The following is a 20,402-nucleotide window of genomic DNA, read 5'->3' as shown; positions in this document are numbered from 1 at the left end:
AATTCCTCAATGGTCGTGCAAAACCTTGTTAAAAACAACTCTGTTCACAGCAACCCGTTTCGGTGCATGGCTCTTTAAATGATAATGAGATACTGCTCACCCCACCCCTCTCTTCCATTTTTTGGTGTATTTTGTGGTGCTTTACCTTCAAAAACAAAGCTAATTCACTGCGCCTTCATTGCCTCTCGTGTCAAGAGAAAATGAAGACTCTTACAGTATGTTCACTTTTACATCCAATGACAAAACACCCACATTGCTTATGAGAGATTGTTGTTGCTACAGCTGCTCAAGCACGGAGAAAATGGCGGACAGCGTGCAACTGGCTGAGGGCGGAAATATGCTAATACAGGACAGTCCGTCAGAAATCGTGGGTGGTGCCTAGAAAATCACAACGGCTTGAAAATTGAGACTGTTTAGGTTTTTGGGCATCAACAAAGGAGTGAATGGTTTTTTATCATGGTTCAGGTGTGTGGTTGTGCGCTAAGACACATTTATATGCAAACACCATGTAAGTGAATTTTGTATCCTATGTCCCCTTTAAGTACTCTTTTTCAGTTTTACTTGATTAAAAATACAAAAGTATTTCATTTTTTATGTATTTAAGTATTAAAAGTACTGATCGCTGAATGTTTAATTTGTAATTTTAACTTATAAACTTGAATATTTAATTATTTTAAATTATATTTTATATAATCCTTCTGCTCAAAATACACTATTAAAGAATTAAATATATCGAGTAGTATTGTTAAAAGTGTTCGTCTTGTTGCTCAGAGTGCTAATTGAAGAAAAGTGTTCGTATTGTTGCAAGTCAATTGTTTTGTACATTGTAATGGATGCAAGATAATTAACAGGTAAGAATAAAATATTTTTATGTGCTGAAAAGATATGTAATTAGTGATACGATTGTACATTATGTCATTTAATCTATGTCTTGTCTGAAGTTCGTCTAGGCTCACAGTCATTTGTTAGGAACCATGCTTTGCGGAAGCTTTGCGTTTAAATATTTCAACTCAATCAATCAATCAAAATATCAATATTTTGTGTATAGTTAGTTACTTATGTGGCAAGTAGGCACGTAATAAGCAGGATAATGTTCATCCAGCTGGTTTTTATCATAGAATAAACCCCTTCAGGGTGATGCAGGACTCCTGATCACCCAGTCTGGGTTTATTCTGCGATAACAACCAGCTGGATTGTACATTATCCCTTACTTGTAACATGTTAAGACTCTATTCTGGTCATTCTTGCCTGGCTGTGCTCTAGTGTGGCCTTCCACATCTTTGTGCTATACATCTAGTCCTATCAGGAAGTACAGCAGCGTTTAAGCCTTTGTCTCTGCGTTTGAACGTTAGCTTCCTGCTCCTGATAAGATGTGACAGGGCACACATTGGACGTCATAAGAACGCATTCTCTGTAAGAAGCATCGTTGCTCGAAACTTTTGACGTCAAATCTTGTTATCATAGCATTTGGTGGCGCACAGCCTAATAAAAATCTGTCAAGTGATAAGAACGAGCGTTTGAACACCACATAACCCCTGACAACCTGAGACACAAGGCAAAGATGCACTATCCTCTCATGGTCCTGTCTGCATTACAGATATCTCCGCAGGAAAGATGCTTAAATATCGTTAAGATAACCGTCACAGCTGGCCTTTCACTGAGATGTCAAACGCTGCATTCAGACAATCTACTGTATCTAGGAACTACAGGGTTGATATCAAACACACACAGGAATTATGGTAGGCATCAATTATGCATATGCCATCATTTTCAATAAATCGATTAACTCGTTAAGGGGATATCTCTGCTCTCTCCTCAGAGCATTGAGGTTTGAAGAGCTACGGCGATCTAAGATGCACAACATATATCATTTCAGAGAACAGATCTCATTAATAATTGTGACCAAAAATAAAATGCTGAGTGAGTAAAACTGTACTTCTCTAAATAAATATGCACTTATCCACTTCGTTTTCCAATCTGCTTCACTTTAGTGGTCTTGCGCTCTAGAGAAAGCCTTAATAGAGTGTTTTAAGGGTGTATAAAGAGCCAAATCAGTTTGAAATTAAGCAAGGATACAGTGAATTGCCTCTCCTATATGCTTATAATACACTATCCCCATTAAAATCAATGGATTTGATGTGTTTTAGATGTAAATTCTGGTCCAGAGTGAGTGTGTGTGGGTTTCTTACCATGTTCAGGTCCTTTGAGGGCCAGCCTTGTCTGGTGGTGGGGCAGAATCTCCATTTTAACGTGTTCAGAAGCGCTAGCTAGCAGCTGGGTGGCCTCGGCCAGTGTGCAATACTCCATACTTGTGCCATCCACCGAGAGGATGTGATCACCTGCATGCAGTGCACCACACCTGCAAAAGCAATAAAATCAGATTCCTATTCTTCCAGCTCTAAACATCCACTGAATTGCAGTTCTTCTCAATTATCTACTACAATTATCATGATCTAATATCATGGCTTTCAGTAGTCCAACATTTTTTGTGATCATTATATAACCAAGTACTTTCATTTTAAATTAGGGAAATATATATACCATATTTCACACATATACATATATATACATATACATATATATACATATATATATACACACACACACACACACACATACATATATATATATATACACACACACACACATATATATATATACATATATATACACACACACACACACACATACATATATATATATATACACACACACACATATATATATATATATATATATATATATATATATATATATATATATATATATATATATATATATATATATATATATATATATATATATATATATATATATATATATATATATATATATATATACATATATATATATATATATATATATATATATATATATATATATATATATATATATATATATATATATATATATACAGAAATGCACATAATGGTTCCAAACTGGGCATCTAAACTGGCACCCTGTTGATGGAAAAGGGGTTTAAGGTGTATTTATAATTCCCACCCAATGTTTCTCCCAAGAGCAAACTCTTGAATCATCTTCAAAGTGCTAATCTGTTCTGATGGAAAGGTTTTCACTTGCTCAGCACTCCACCACCCTTATTATTGTTCCAGGCCTTTCTGCTGGCGTGAAGGCTAGATGAGTTATTGAATTTCTATAATTAGTTGCTAAGCTTTATGCATTTCAAACTTTGAAAATTTCACAAGCAGGCATCAGGTTCCTGCAGTGCACATTTCTCTCCTCTCGATGCATTGATCTGGCTCACAGAACAATGGAAACATGATGAGCAATGATGCTTCTTTCATAAGGAGCCGAAACGGTTGCCTTCCTATGCATGTGGGAAATGATTGCGGCTGTAATTACCTATCGGCGATGCTGGCTGGTTTGACCTTGTCAATGATGATGACCTGCTTATTGCAGTACATGGAGGTAGAGAGAGCCAGACCTAAACTGGAGCCCATGGACTTGGCCACCTCCACCAGCAGCGGGCCTGAAGCTGTGGCTACAGAATCTATAAAAGGAGGAAAAAGACAGTGATTACATTCAGAAAATGGACATTATAGGGGTGCAAAGTGGCTCATAACCTGTGGCAGAGCTTGCCTTTTTGGTATATTAATGCAAATCTGAAACTTTGGGTTAGGTGTAGACTCCAGAAATTGGATAAAGCCTAAATCAAAAAGCTGCACAGAGGAAACTGAAACTGTGGTCTGAAATCATTCATGATACAGTATCTCACAGAAGCGAGTACACCCCTCACATTTTTGTAAATATTTTATTATATCTTTTCATGTGACAACACTGAAGAAATGACACTTTGCTACAATGTAAAGTAGTGAGTGTACAGCTTCAAAATAACTCAACACACAGCCATTAATGTCTAAACCGCTGGCCACAAACGTGAGTACACCCCTAAGTGAAAATGTCCAAATTGGGCCCAAAGTGTCAATATTTTGTGTGGCCACCATTATTTTCCAGCACTGCCTTAACCCTCTTGGGCACTGAGTTCACCAGAGCTTCACAGGTTGCCACTGGAGTCCTCTTCCACTCCTCCATGACGACATCACGGAGCTGGTGGATGTTAGAGACCTTGCGCTCCTCCACCTTCCGTTTGAGGATGCCCCAAAGATTACCTTTACCCTCAGCTTCTTTAGCAAGGCAGTGGTCATCTTGGAGGTGTGTTTAGGTCGTTATCATGTTGGAATACTGCCCTGCGGCCCAGTCTCCGAAGGGAGGGGATCATGCTCTGCTTCAGTATGTCACAGTACATGTTGTCATTCATGGTTCCCTCAATGAACTGTAGCTCCCCAGTGCTGGCAGCACTCATGCAGCCCCAGACCATGACACTCCCACCACCATGCTTGACTGTAGGCAAGACACACTTGTCTTTGTACTCCTCACATGGTTGCCGCCACACACGCTTGACACCATCTGAACCAAATAAATGTATCTTGGTCTCATCAGACCACAGGACATGGTTCCAGTAATCCATGTCCTTAGTCTGCTTGTCTTCAGCAAACTGTTTGCGGGCTTTCTTGTGTATCATCTTTAGAAGAGGCTTCCTTCTGGGATGACAGCCATGCAGACCAATTTGATACAGTGTGCGGCGTATGGTCTGAGCACTGACAGGCTAACCCCCCACCCCTTCAACCTCTGCAGCAATGCTGGCAGCACTCATACGTCTATTTTCCAAACACAACCTCTGGAAATGACGCTGAGCACGTGCACTCAACTTCTTTGGTCGACCATGGCGAGGCCTGTTCTGAGTGGAACCTGTCCTGTTAAACCGCTGTATGGTCTTGGCCACCATGCTGCAGCTCAGTTTCAGGGTCTTGGTAATCTTCTTATAGCCTACGCCATCTTTATATGGAGCAACAATTCTTTTTTTCAGATACTCAGAGAGTTCTTTGCCATGAGGTGCCATGCTGAACTTCCAGTGACCAGTATGAGAGAGTGAGAGCGATAACACCAAATTTAACACACCTGCTCCCCATTCACACCTGAGACCTAGTAACACTAACGAGTCACATGACCCCGGGGAGAGAAAATGGCCAATTGGGCCCAATTTGGACATTTTCACTTAGGGGTGTACTCACTTTTGTGACCAGCGGTTTAGACATTAATGGCTGTGTGTTGAGGGGACAGCAAATGTACACTGTTATACAAGCTGTACACTCACTACTTTACATTGTAGCAAAGTGCCATTTCTTCAATGTTGTCATATGAAAAGATATAAAATATTTACAAAAATGTGAGGGGTGTACTCACTTCTGTGAGATACTGTATATATATACACATATATATTAGTGCTGTCAATCAATTAAAAAAATTTAAAAATTAAAAAAATGCGAAATTAAATCGCATTTTTTTTTTTTTTAAATGACTTTATGACTGAAGGCCAGTATCACTGATACCAATACTGATTTCCCTAAAATAAAATAAAAAAATCCCCCCTAATGTTTAACCATTGACTATAGCCATACAACATTACATTATAATTAAGATTATTTTATAATTAATCTATTTTATCTTTTATTAGACTTTAAAAATAACTTCTAATTTAGAGCACAAGACTTAGAACATTATTTTTCTCAAAATAGTATTAAACAGCATTATAAGTTGTAGCATTTGGACCAATCAGACACACAATTTTCATTTGATTTAACAAATCAATTAGTTATTAGATTAACAAATAATCACAGACCCCTCACCCAATACACATACTGGGTGCCCGTATGCCTGTGAATGACTCCAGGCCCCCGGTTCCATGGCAACAATCTGATAACACTAGTTTTATTTCTCAAAAGGAATGCGGGCAGAGCAACACATTATGCCATATAAATGGACTCTTCTCTAATTAATTCATAGAAAAACCTTTCTTTGAATGAACACATATCTTCAGGTCATTGTGTATATTATTACTGTTCTTGTATATGTTCTTGTGTGTTGTATACTGTTTTATGCATACTTATGATAGATCACTAGTTAATATCACCTCACTTATACCATGTTTGGTCTCTATCAATTTGTCTTCGGATGATCTAATTGAAAGTGAATATTACATGTTGATACCTATGCAACATATTAGTGTCCTAAGAATCTTCAGTAGTTTGTGCATTAACCCCAGATGAATTACCTATGCAAATTACCATGTTCAGAGACAAAGAGTCATAAACTTTCCCTCCAAAAGTTCAAGACACCATTGGCTCTTTGACACCCCAGAGGTGTGACCTCTATAGCAGATAAAGCTCTCACATCAGTGACGCCACCCAGTTTGCGGTTCTTTCAGATACTGAGAAGATGAGGATTGTGAACTAGAAGTCTTCTGTACCTTAAGTTTGAGCCAGGCTTCGGCCTTGACTTTCCATTCAACCAAGATCCTCGGAGCTCAGCAGATCTCTTTCTTAGCTCTTTTTCACTTTCTACCTGGGAAGAAACTCCCAATCACCATCGAGTCAGGGCATCTTTGGAATTCATCACTCTTCAAACCGGAAGAACATGATCTCAAGTCCAAAATCTTGAAACCATCAAAACTTTCATCCGAGACTGCATCCGGACACTTGTCAACGACAAAGGCAATGCAAGTATCGTACATTTAACTAAATTTAAAAAAAGGTTTAGTATAAGCTATAGACCCCGTTATAAAGGCGGTGATGGTTTTACTCAGGTGGTTAACTGACTCTTTCCATAACTGCATTCTCTGGTTTCTCTATTGGCTTCATTCATCCACTTTAGCTCCCCTTTTGTATGTACACGTGAGTGTATGTATGTTTGTTTGTTTGTTTAGATTAGTTATGTGTGTTAGCATCTAGTTAATAAAAGTTGTGTGCACAAATTACATGAGTTTCTGGTTCTGCCTGGCAAATTAATGTCTCTTTACGATTTTGACCCTCGCTACATGCTCTAATGCATTAATAGGAAAGTATTTTCTGTGGCCACGGAAATATCCTTTCTTAGAGTTGATATGAACTTACACTGAACGTTCGCTGGACGAACAGATCAGTTGATGGCCATTTAATTCTGCTACAGTTATTACTGTCAGCCGATATAAATAATTGTAATTAATCATAATTAATTGTAATTATTTATATACATTTACCTTTTCAGCTGATTTGCTACAAAGTAGTATTGTGATTTCTGCTCTGAAAATATTTCTATTTCACAATTTTACTCTCATAATATTATGAATTCTTGAAAAGATTTTTTTTGATGGCAAATTTAGGTGAGTGTGAATACACCTGTGGTTTGTCTGCTACGGCACCTGTGTGAACTTGAACGGATTGCCTTCATACATCTACTAAGAATCACATTTACACCACTATGCTAACAACTTAATTTGATATTTTGCTTCTAATGCAATGTATGAAATTACATACATTTGTAAGTGTGGCTTAAGTGCCCGAAGACCTGGAAGAAAAAAAAAAACATTACGGATGACGGTTATACACCCACACACACATGTACACACACCTCATTACTGTGAACGAGGGTTAGCGGCTGCGGTTAGACCTGTTAAAGTCTAATAGAGGTAATTCAACATCTCAGTTTAGTAATGGACCACACTAAAAGACCTGATTACACCATACGTCTTCAGAGCACGCAGGAAACACCACACGTAAACACGTGTCACATGTCCGCTCTTCCAGCCCGTTCCCAACATGCGCTGATTTCACTTGACACCCATTATAAAGAGAAATAGCTCCTGCTGTTGTGTGTGGAGCGGACAGAAGGAGCAGGCGGTCTTTAGTTAGAGTGGGTGTACAGCTGTCGGCTGTCAGGTGTGTCAACTTCCTCCCTGCGTTCGCGGTAAACATACTTGCTGCCAATGCCAACGCACTGGGGAAACTCCTGCGCTAGTCTAGAAGATGCTGTTTTCGTCTGTAAAGCGGGACTCAAAGTTTCAAACATGTGGTGATGTGTTTATAATGTTAAACAGCAGTGTGAAAGCTCAGGATGGGAACAAGTACCCAAGTAACAAAGAACTGTGATTGTTTTAAAGCATTCAACAATGATCAAGAGTCATGCAAATGTGCCAAAATTGACTAACAGTATGGTGGTATTTTGTTTGAAATATTATAATCTGAACGTAGGAATTCTGCAGGTTTTATGAAGGTAAGTTTAAGACTTAAAGAAAGAGTTTAAGACTCCTTTTTAGGACCAAGTAAAGAAAATGTAAGAAATAAATGGAATGGAACACAATATGGCAATATAACATCTAAATGTCAATGTCTTGTATTAGCCTGTGCTTCAAATTTAAAAATACAACCTCCACCTGATCTCCGTTATACTTTTTAATAAATTTTATGACATGAAAAAATAAGGCTTGAATAGCTATGCTCTCAAACAGTAAAATATGGAAATAACATTTACTGTACCTTCTGATCACACAGCAAAAAATGTTGATCTTCAGTATTTTTGTATTGTTTTCCAGTGTAAATGTCTAAAGACTTGCTTGACAAAATAATTAGTCTTGTTTTATGAGAACTTGATCAAAATAAATTGAAAATAAATTGAGAGGCTCACAAAAATCAACTAAATTCAAAGGGAAAAAGTTTTCACCCTATTGACAGGTATATGTTCTTGTTTTTAGCATAAACACTTGTTCAATTTCTCAGATAAGAGCTCATGTTCAATTTGCATCTCAAGTAAATTTAGGGATGTTTAGATATTTGTATTGGAAAACAAAAAAATACATACACATACATACATATTGCTGTGCATGCAGCATTTAATGACATTTCTTTACCAAATTTAGACTTTCTGCACTGATTTAATACCTTTTTTAGAGCTTAATTTGTGGAAAGGCAAATTAATACTTTTTAAGACCAACAGAACCGCTGAACAGGAAACTGACTGAAAATTGGCTGCCGGGTAGATTGTCTGAGTAGACAAAATGACCAACCTGTACATCTCTTGTGGAACTGTGAGATAGCTTAACATGCTAAATGGGATCCAAGTGATCTCATTGAGCCGCCATGACAGCTGATTATGATTAAACCCCTTTTTCCAGCCCGATTTCCACCTTCACCTTCCTGCCAAGCCTCGCAGACCCACCTGACACCAGCTAAACAACGAGGAACAGACTATCCATTAATAAAACCAGGAGTGGGGAAATTGTTCAATCACATGGGTGCCATCCGGGTGACAGAGGCTTGGTGATTAACGTGCCACCGTTAAACGCATCGCACTGATGAGGGCTTGATCGAGGGGCTCACGAGGAGCGTTTGTGTTGCCATGAAGGGCTGGAGGAGCATGTGGCGATGGGAGGAAGGGTGGTTGTAAATTGTGATGAATGCACAATGCATGCTTGGTCTCTGGCGATTAGTTTTAATCAAACCTCGTTATTGTATGTGTCCACTCGTGCAGAGCTGAGCAGCCATTTTTAGTTCCTTCTCGATGGAAGATTGTGGAGCAGAGCAAGCGGTATCAAATAGATGAGATAATGCTCAATATTATGCAAATGAGATATGAAAAAAGCTGGCCAGCAGCCGATCGCTGAGAGCCAAAGTCAGTGACGTCTGTCATGGACTCATAAATAAAGCTGGCCTCTTTCCGACTATAATTGTGCATATATGAATATTTTATTGGATGCATACTGAAAGCAATCATAGATTATATATTTTATAGAAAGGGAGTGATCACATTTACCACTGTTCAATGATTTTTGAGTCATTTCAAAAGGAATCAATGCAACTGCGAACTTCACATCAGGGTGAAAGATTTTTTTTCTTCACGGATTTCGCAACGGATTCAGGTTGCTCGTGTATTTGCCACATAAAAACAGAAAGCTGTTTCATCAGTTGTTTTTTTTCACTGAAATTTTGCTAATGTGACTAAACGAATGAATAATAAATGAATCATTCTTTTGAGATGGCCTTTTTTAGTGAATCATCAGAACTGGTTTACAAAACAATCTGAACAATTCACTCATAAATCAGACTGAATTGTTCCGAGCGGATTACGAATCAACAACTGACTGACTTATTGAACAGATAATCAACTTTTTTCAAAACATCTGATTCGCAATGAGTTCGTTAACAAACAATGTGATATTAAGAACACTACCTGATAATGCATCAGGACACAATGACGTATGCGGAATCATTTTTTGAAACGGTTCATTGAAATAAACTGTTCAAAAGAGCCGATTTTCAAAAATGCACTTTTCAGTCTTCCACATCAATGAACACACTCTGCACCGAGCAGGAGAGTTGAAAAAAACAGAAAGAAAGAGTCTGAGGTGAAGAGAGAGGGTAGAAAGAGGATATAAATTATTTTAGGTGGGGAGAAAGAGCTTTATTTCAGACAGAAATCCAGGACAGAATAATCTTTAAATTACACAGCAAGACATAAACTGAGAAGGAAAGTGCACTGACCAAAAACACAGTCGAACAGGCACTGTGGGCTTGTTAGCGTTTTATGCTGTTCAGACAGTGCTGTTCAAATAGAAGGGCATATCAGTGCAGTGAAGCAGGATGTGACTTTTCACTGGGCACAGCAGAAAGAGAATCTATCACTTCCGGGTCAGAGCCCAACAAAGACATCGGAAAGATGAGTTACAGCCATGGGCCACTTCAAATATTAGACAATTTCCTTTTCATTTCAGTTCAGCTCACTGACTGCCAACCTCTTTCTTGTTTTTATGCACCTCATTCAGCTCGTTGACACGCTGTCATTTTCCACAGCGTGTTTTCTCTGACATTTACAAATGCTACAAAAACATATCGACATTCAAGAGCTGGATAACATACAAATAATTGTGTGATCTTTTTCAAAATTGCTAAAATGCTACATTCTGTAATTGCTGTTTTCAGTCGATATGTGTTTACAATTACTGTAATGTTCTTCCAGCTGGAACGATTAGACCTCAACAGATGTTCCAGAACACAACAGAACAACTGGTCTTCAACAAACCACGAAGGGCACCTTCTTGACAGTTACGGCATTAAGGAAAACTATTAAAAGTCCTTGAAGGGAACAAAACAGTAACATAATTGTTACTAAAATTGAAATTAAAATCAGAATTTGCAAAACAAAGATAAAACTGAAACTACAAATGTGCACTACACTATAAACAAAAGGAACAAAAAAATAAATAAATAAAATTGGAGATATTTTTTAATTAGTTTAGGTTTTTTAATCTTTATTTTTTGCAAACTCTGGTAATAAGTGTGAGTAAATAGAATTTTAATTAACACTTTTATCAACATCAATTAATTTTGTATAACACCACCACCACACACATATAACAAAATAAAATATATATATTTTTAATTTTCCTAATCTCTCTTCCGCTATATCATTTGTCTAGCAATGTAAATCTATTAATACTGAAATATTACTATAAAAACTGAAAATAAAAATTGCCGCTGTGAGCATGTAAGACATACTGCTGCTGCACGTATAACATATAAAATAGCCCCCATATATAATATACATGAAATTACCCCGTAGCAGATCTATACAGGTGGAGCTGGGGAAGGTGGAGGGTTTCTGCAAGCACTAGCCGAGTATTTGAATGTTGAGCAGCAAGCTCATTGGCTGCTGATACGAAAAGAACCAATCGGCTGTGCCATGTGAATAATGATGTCATTATGTCAGATTGAGTTCGGACTGCACCATCTAGAGTTTCACGACAGAATTTTGGATAAATAATATAGCTATCTCCTTTATGATAAATCTCATCTGTATTTTCCTCATGTAATTATTTGAAGTCTTTTTGGATAAAAATAAATGTGAATTATCTGGGGGCGGAGTGAAGTGGGTGTGTCCTTACCCATGACTGACACATCATACTCTATGAGAAGAGTGGCTTCCTGGCCGCATTGTTTGAGGATGCTCATGGCCTCTGCGTGAGATGCTCCATGCAGACGAATTCCGTCAATACTGAGCAGCCTGTCGCCTGGTTTGATGGTACCTTCCCTGAGAGAGAAAACAAAATACAATGAAGACTGAAATGGCCTATCTGAATTACAGAAGAAATATGCGGTACACAAGAGAGGCACCCAGAGACACAATAGCATTTGTATTGTGTGTCTTCTGCTTGTTTGCTCGTAACAATAAGCCTTTAAAATGCCAGAAAGGTTACAGGCTTTGCAATTCCACACATTCCATCTGTTATCATGGCAGGCAGGTTATGTCTGTGTTCAACACACCAGAGACCTTTCAGAAAGCACAGTAATTCCTAAACTATTAGAGCCAGGAACCGTACTGAAGCTCAATAGATAAAAAAAATAAACTCATGTACCTTTCCGAAGTACTCAAGAATATGGGGAAAATTTGACCATCTCTATAAGAGTGTTTGGTACTTTACATTCTTGAACTGTCTGATGCTCACAGCACTCCAAACAGACATATTCTAGCTGATCTGTCTAGTGCCAATCTGATTGGCTGACATCTTTGCTTTTTTTATCAGTCTCCTTGGAAACAAAGGCGTGTTTATGAGATACGGCTGCAACAGTGATTGTTTTTCAGGAAGAATTAAAAATTAAAAACTGGATTTTCTTAGGTTTTCCTAGGTAGTAGTATCAATTCTTTAGTCAGTTTTATTTACGATAGTTTACTAGCAAGCAAAATAGATATCCATCAGCAGAATGTTAATGGCTTAAAGTTTGGGGTCAGTAAGATGATATACGAGTATCTAAATACTATTATACAAAAATATAAAATGTCTGACAATAAAGACATTACAAACAATTAAGAAATAAATGCTGTTCTTTTGAACTTAACATTACTGTACTTTTGATAAAATAATTGCAGCTTTTGTGAACATATAGTATAAAAATCATACCCACCTTAAACTTTTAAATGGTTGTGCAAGTCTGTGAAATAATCTGTTATTATTTCATTATTATAGTATTATGAGTTTTTTTCCAATATTAGTGGAGGCTGTAATTACTGTGGTACAATTTATTTGCGTTAAAAACAATAGCATGTAAACACAAAGGTAAACTGTGATTAGTCGGTTTGTGAATCTTTCTATTTAAGTCTGGCTATATCAGACTATTGAGCTTTATGTGAGGACAGTTTCAAAAAACATTTTAACCCCGGAATAACAGGGTGCACCACAAGAGGCGAGTTTTGGTTAGAGGCTTGATTTATGACTCAAACGAAATGAAATTTGCTGTTTTTATTTTCCAAGGGGGCCATTCTCTGTGACTGCAAGATGTCAGAGGCCAGTCAATACCAAATTGCAGAGGAACAGAACACAATATTTACCCAGAAAAACAGGAGCCATGCCACTGAACAAAAGAAATGGGAATACTCTCTCGGTAAGAAATGAAATTACCAGTGTGCAAAATGAATATTGATAAGGGTTGTGGGGAAAGGGAGAGACGGGCTGGCGTGTAATGACAGTAATAACAGAGCAGTTCAAACGCCAGAGCGAGTGAAATATCACGCCGGTCCATTTGCAATTCTCAAGCGAGTGCTGAAGTTGCGGGGCAATCTATTCCGGTTCCGAAAGGAACTCCGACTGGGAAACACTATTTTCATCAAGCAATTTCTTGCCATTTCACAAAAATGACTACAGTTCAACTATGCTATACCAGTCAAGATAAAAGCCCAACCCATTACGAGGAAGAAAAACACAGAGAGAAACACACATGTACATGGGTTAAAAATAAGAATTTCACCATTTAATGAAACATGCAAAAATAAAGTCAGTAATTGAAAAATAACAATAAAAACAAGCATCATAATTGCTACTAGTGACTCATTTTTAAACACTTTTCCAAAACCCAGTAAACTGCCTACAGACAAATCACAGCTGCATTCTTAATGCCTATCCATAAAATAAGGAAATTAATTATGCTAACCCTTCCGATACCTTTTTTTGGCCAACTTATAAAGCTGTATCCTTAGGGACAGAAATCCTATAATCCTGGGAGAAGATAAAGGCTGAATAAAGATTACTAATATACTTACTGTACATATTTATAGTTCACCCTGAAAAACATATTAAACCAGACTTAGATGGTCAAAATGGTCTATTTATGGATTTTAAAGGAATTTAGGCCTCTTTTCAGCTGTTTAAGCCTGGCCGCCCAGCTAAACCAGCTTGGAGATCAGTTTACACCAGATAAATCTAGCTTAAACTAGCTCACACAGTCTAAGATGAGCAAAACAGCTTAGGCATTAAAGAAGGTTTTAAGATTTTAAAGAAGGACAGTGTCATTTAATTATTGTGAGTGCTATACAGTATTAGAGTATCGTGACATTAGCTTAGCAAAATGCTAACACCAAACTCCATTGAAATCAATTGTGAGTCTCTAATCAGTCACTTCTCACTCCATTTCATTTAGGATGACCTTTATGCTTTGGAAAAGAGCTTTAATGTCAGTGCTGATGAACCCAGTTCAGGACCAACTTACCTGTCAGCTGGACCGCCGGGTCTGATTGTTGTTATGGTAACTGGGCGAGATTTGTTTCTGTCTTCATGGGCGCCTCCTACATCATGGAAAAAACAACTTGCTTTGACACATTTAACAAATGTAGCCATATAGCGAAACCTTGCATTTACACTCCAGGGTATTTACTCAACATTATACAGTTTAACCTACTGTACACTGCCAACGAGGTAAAGCATAACTCCAAATACTAGCTTAGTAGCACAGACCAAGAGCCATTTGCTCACCTCACTGAAATTCCCATATCATTCTCAACAAAAGCACCAGATTATACATTTTTAAAGCCTTTGCTCGCTATAAAATTGCATACCATTGAATTCACAAATGGAGTCTCAAAGATGAAAAGAAAGTCCTCAAAATGCCTCTTTGAGACAGATTTGAGAAAAGGAGCAAAGCTAACCAAGACCTTGACAGGAAACCATTTTTTCCTCTCTATCTTCAAAAGACTTCCTACTCTAGATGGATCTGAAAAATGGTCTCTTTCTTTTAATGAAGTATAAAATGCTGCTTGGTAAATATTTGGAAATTGAGCGTTAGCGGCATGACTGAAAGCTGCTTCATCTCTTTTCACCGGGCTCAAGGGTAGTGAAAGAAATCTTCAGAGAAAAATTGTATTTTTTTGTTTGATGTAGATGTGAATGAAAGTGTGTTGATGAGGTGCGCTCAAAGACATTTGAACTGGGATGTGAAGAAGTCTACAGAGGCACTCACCTCTGATGACGAAACCGAATGTATTGCCTTCTTTGTGCAACGTCACCTCCACGTTTTTGAACATGACCCCTGAGCCCTGTACAGCTGAGGAAGGAAACGAACAGTTCAAAGTTCTGCCAAGATCTCAATGCAAGACCAGAACACATAAATGAACAAAATAAATTGCCATTTACGTCATTGAGAATGAGGAAACTCCGCTCAGATTTCTGTTATAAAACACATCTCATTTGATGGCTATTTTGTATTTTCATATTAGGATTTTGTCATATCATTGACACTTGTTTGTTTCAAATACGTTTACATTTTAGAAGATTAAGGACTTAATTTAGAAGAAAAAATTATTTCATCAAATTGAAAAAAAAAAAATCCTAAAAACATGAAAAAAAAAAAATCCATACAGTTCTATACATGATATTATAAAATTGTACATTTAGTCATTTAGCAGACGCTTTTAACATATAATGTAAAATATTTGTGTATGTATGTTTAAAAATGCAATTATTTACTTAAAAATAAAAATAAATAAATGTATGTATGTATATGTATAAATAAATACATATACACTCACATGTACAAACACAAATATAAATGGTTTTAATATTATTTCTTTGTATTAAGTTTACAATTTTGGAACTGTGATAAAATTCTCTTTTATCAAATAGTAAAAACTGTTTAGACAGTTTATACACATGATATTATTAAATTGTATTTTATATACACACAAATACATATGAACAATTATTCATATAAAAATATAAATAATTATATTATATTATATTATATCGAGCATTAATATAAATTACATCTGACGGACCAATCAGAGTCAAGTATTCCAGCTGTGTTATTATAAGTAATACGGTAATTTTCTAATCTCACTCACAGACAGGCGGTAGCTCGTACTCGACCTCCAGGACGACCCTCTCCCCCACATTCTTCAGCAGACTAATAATCTCATCATGACGAAACTTTGTCAAGTTGATTCCATTCACAGACTTTATATAGTCCCCTACGTTCAACTGGTCACTCCTGCAAAGAAACAGACCAAGAAATAGATTCTATACATTTGCTGGAGAAAATGTGAGAGGAGGAAATTGCATAACTGAAAGAAGGATGAAAGAACACAGTAAACAGGCAGGAGGAGAGAAAAGAGCGAACAAAGAAAGAGAAGAAATAAAGACAGGCAGAAAATAAGGCGGAGATGGAGTCAGGTCGAGCTCGGAGGCGCTTTGATAGCTGATCTGAGCCCATGAAGGGAACACTTTGTTCTAAGGAAGCATCAAGACAGGCTGCTCCAGTCTCCAACTCGCTCTCTCTGACACACATACACTCAGCTGAAAGCTCTCGCGTTTTACAAGGCGGCCTGATTGTCAACAGTTTCTGAAAGAACGAATGTGATGTTAGGCAGTTTATTTTAGCTCGAGTAAAATTATAAGGGCAAGTGTCTCTGTGGTAATAAGATATAAGAGTCGATACGCAGTGAAACGTTTAAAGCCAAACAATGGATTTGAAGAAGAAAAGTATCTGTGACTGTGAAGAAGAGGGCATTAAACGTGTGTGTGTCACTATACGATATGTGCAGTGTTTGTTCTGGGATATGAATATGGATCCATTTTCTGAGGATTGTGGGTGTGTGTGTGTGTGTGTGTTTGGGGAGGGCTGATACGCTAGCGAACAGTAGGCCGTCTGCCATGCCTGACAGCCAATAGGGAAATGGGAGAAGAGTTCTGGCTTATGCAGTATTGATTAAAAGATTTTGTCTACCTTATTCACACACACAGACAGTGTGTACAGAAAAAAACAATGTGCACACACACACAACATACTTCTAGACAATGCTCCAGCACACATTGATCTCTCTGGGCCCGTCTATTGATGCTGTCTTAGCAAAAATCATTAGCATAAACACAAAAAGATAACAAAAAGCTGACAACACAAAGCCTCGAAGGTGAATATTTGCAACACTAGTATCTACAAAACTGAACTGAAAGTCCATTCTTATATTTTCTAAACAATATGTGATTGGTGTTGGCTAGCTATACAAAACTAGCCACAACAATGCTAATGTGAAACTAATATGAGAGACTGCTGCAGTATGCAGGGCATTTAAAATGTTTTTACCCTGTGCTACGTGGTTGCTAGAGTATTTTGGGTAGTTGCTAGGTGCTTTACTTCAGTCTACCGCAAATTTATGATATTATGTTCTCTAGATATGACTTGAGTACCTCTTTCAATGCAAGTCTAAGGAGTTTTTCTTGCCTGAAAAGTCCAAAGCGTTCAGATGTCATTCATGTCAATAACAGCCATAGCAAACAGCACCAATTACTGTTTCCAAATATGTTTCCCAAGTTTCGAATCATAGCAATGTTTTCAAAGTGCAGCAGTGTTTTGCAAAATCAACCTCGCTAATACTGACCTGGCAGCGATGCCGCCCTGGCGCAGGTTGGAGACGCGGGGCTTGCCGTCTTTGTCGATGCCTCCGGATACTGTCAGGCCCAGGGTAGTGCCTTCTTTCTTGATCAGCTCCACGGTGCTGGTGCCCTTAAACTCATCTGTGAAGCACAGGGAGGGATGAGGAGGAGGGTCATTGGGGGAGGTGGGAGAGGAAGAGCATAGACAGGAGATGAGAGGGTTACAGGAGCAGAGGAGGACAGATGCTGCCATACCCCACTCTCCTCTAAATGACTGTGATCAGGCTTCCCAGACTGGCCCTCTCTCACACACTCTTTATCTCTCTCTCTCTGTCGTTCTACCCTAGCTGGTAATTAGTTATACACTCTAGAGTGCTCAGAGTGTGTGTGTGTCTGCACTTAGCAATAGGTCGAGGACACAGACGTCCCCAGGTGCGCTAAAACAGACAAAACCTTCTTTGACAACACCTGCGAACATCCTCACTTGGAAAAATTACAATTCAGTAAGTAAAATAAATGAATCAAAAACAATAATTAAAATAATGAATACATAATAAATAAAAGTGAATAGATGAATAAAAATGCATGAAAAATGTAATAAAATAAACATAATGAATGAACAATATCGGCACCCTTGCAATTCTGTCAGAAAATGCAACACTTCTCTCAGAAAATTGTTCCAATTGCAAATGTTTTGGTATTCACGTGCTTATTGTTTTTGTTTGCACTGCAACAACAAAAAAACAGAGAAGAAAAGTCAAACTTGATAATTTCACACAGAACTCAAAAATGGACTGGACAAAATTATTGGCACCTTGTAAAATTGTAAGAAATAACTGCTTTTCAAGCATGTGATGCTCCTGTAATTTGTATTTAGACACACCTGTGGCAAGTAACAAAATAGAGAAAAGTTGACTCAACCTTTGTGTTGTGTGTCACACTGAGCATGGAGAAAAGAAAGAAGTGTAAAGAGTTGTCTGTGGATTTGAGAGAAACATTGTGGAAAAACATGGACAATCTCAAGGCTACAAGTCCGTCTCCAGAGATCTTAATGTTCCTGTGTCCACTGTGCACAATATCATCAAGAGGTTTACAGCCCATGGCACTGTAGCTAACCTCCCTGGACATGGACGGAAGAGCAAAATTAATGAAAAATTACAACGAAGGATTGTTCGAATGGTGGATAAAGAACCCCAATTAACTTCCAAACAAATTGAAGCTGATCTGCAGACACAGGGTACAACAGTGTCAGCTCACACTATCCGTCGCCATCTGAATGAAAAGGGACGCTATGGTAGGAGACCCAGGAGGACACCACTGCTGACACAAAGGCATAAAAAAGCAAGACTAGAGTTTGCCAAAGCTTACGTGACAAAACCACAATCCTTCTGGGAGAACATACTGTGGACAGATGAGACAAAAGTAGAGCTTTTTGGTAAAGGACATCATGGCACTGTTTACAGAAAAAGAAATGAGGCCTTCAAAGAAAAGAACACAGTCCCTACAGTCAAACATGGTGGAGGTTCAAAGATGTTTTGGGGTTGCTTTGCTGCTTCTGGCACTGGATGCCTTGACTGTGTGAACGGTATCATGAAATCTGATGATTACCAAAGAATTTTGGGGCGCAACGTCAGACGCCAGTGTCAGAAAGCTGCGTCTCCACCAGAGGTCATGGGTCTTCCAGCAGGACAATGACCCGAAACACACTTCAAAAAACACTCAGAAATGGTTACAAACAAAGCGCTGGAGAATTCTGAAATGGCCAGCAATGAGTCCAGATCTGAATCCCATAGAACACCTGTGGAGAGATCTCAAAACAGCAGTTGGTAGAAGGCATCCTTCAAATCTGAATGACCTGGAGCTGTTTGCAAAAGAACAGTGGTCCAAAATTCCAGTAGAGAGGTGTAAGAAACTCATTCATGGATACAGGAAACGACTGATTTCAGTTATTTTTTCCAAAGGGTTTGCTACCAAATATTAAGTTAAGGGTGCCAATAATTTTGTCCAGTGCATTTTTTGGGTTCTGTGTGGAATTGTATCAGATTTGACTTTTCTTCTCAGTTTTTTTGTGTTGTTCCAATGAAAACAAAAAAATAAACATGTGAGAATTGCAAGGGTGCTGATATTTTTGGCCATGACTACATGCACACACACACAAAAAATGTAATTATAAAATAATTATAAAAATAAACAAAAAATATTTATATATGCACAGATATACATAGGGGTAGATATCTCTGAAATGATCAATGAAATAATTATTAAATGAATAAATAGACAAAATAATAAATAAAATATCATTTTTATTTTATAGCTATATAGAAATTTATTTTTAGGGTTATTACGTAGCTTGAATTACATTCATATAAAAATGTTAATTTTTTTAGGATTTTTTTCAACTGCCTCCCTTATATCATTTTGTCTTATATTTACCGTCTCTCTCACCATCTTGCACAGATATTGCTGGTCAGGCAGATGCGTCGCTCCCCTATCGACTGGCTGTCATTCAATCCCTCAGTGGGATCGTCAAAGTCACATTAAGAATACTGCAAATCTGTGCAAGCAGGGCGCTCTCCCTTCCTCTCTCACACCCTACCATCTCTACATCAGCTGTCAAAGCTGGAGAAGAAATAAAAATAAGGGATTTGTAATCCCTCTCTCCTGGCTAGAGGAAGGAAAAGACGGATTTATATGAGTTTGTTCGCTTTCCTTTCCTCTCTCAATATGTCTTTCTGTGGCGGGATAGATAGTGAGGGGAGACGAGGCTCTAAACCCCCCTGAGGCTACTGACAGAACAGAGTTGCTGAGCATCTCACCGCAGGAGGACGGCAATAACGGTAACGGGACACGGGCTACAAAAAGAGCCTCTTTGGTGCTT

The 20,402-nt window shown here is 37.9% G+C and overlaps 1 protein-coding gene across 13 annotated transcripts in view; it reads right to left on the bottom strand.

Annotated features, from left to right (window-relative positions):
• grip1 (glutamate receptor interacting protein 1) overlaps window positions 1-20,402 on the bottom strand; it is a 281,122-nt gene that overhangs the window by 56,958 nt on the left and 203,762 nt on the right. For all 13 annotated transcript variants that reach the window (XR_009270749.1, XM_058773059.1, XM_058773060.1 and 10 more), the window contains 7 exons: window positions 17,530-17,665; window positions 15,997-16,142; window positions 15,117-15,200; window positions 14,370-14,445; window positions 11,774-11,919; window positions 3,364-3,511; window positions 2,190-2,359 (listed from right to left, as the gene is read on the bottom strand). Coding sequence is in view for 12 of the 13 variants with exons in the window: in XM_058773059.1 (XP_058629042.1) it covers window positions 2,190-2,359; window positions 3,364-3,511; window positions 11,774-11,919; window positions 14,370-14,445; window positions 15,117-15,200; window positions 15,997-16,142; window positions 17,530-17,665 (906 nt within the window). In the remaining variant the exon portion in view is untranslated. The remainder of the gene's footprint in view (window positions 1-2,189; window positions 2,360-3,363; window positions 3,512-11,773; window positions 11,920-14,369; window positions 14,446-15,116; window positions 15,201-15,996; window positions 16,143-17,529; window positions 17,666-20,402) is intronic.

Source organism: Onychostoma macrolepis, chromosome 04 (assembly GCF_012432095.1).
Source record: "Onychostoma macrolepis isolate SWU-2019 chromosome 04, ASM1243209v1, whole genome shotgun sequence".
Lineage (NCBI taxonomy): Eukaryota > Metazoa > Chordata > Actinopteri > Cypriniformes > Cyprinidae > Onychostoma > Onychostoma macrolepis.
Note: the sequence above shows the minus strand (reverse complement) of the source record. Positions and strands in the feature narration are given on the sequence as shown.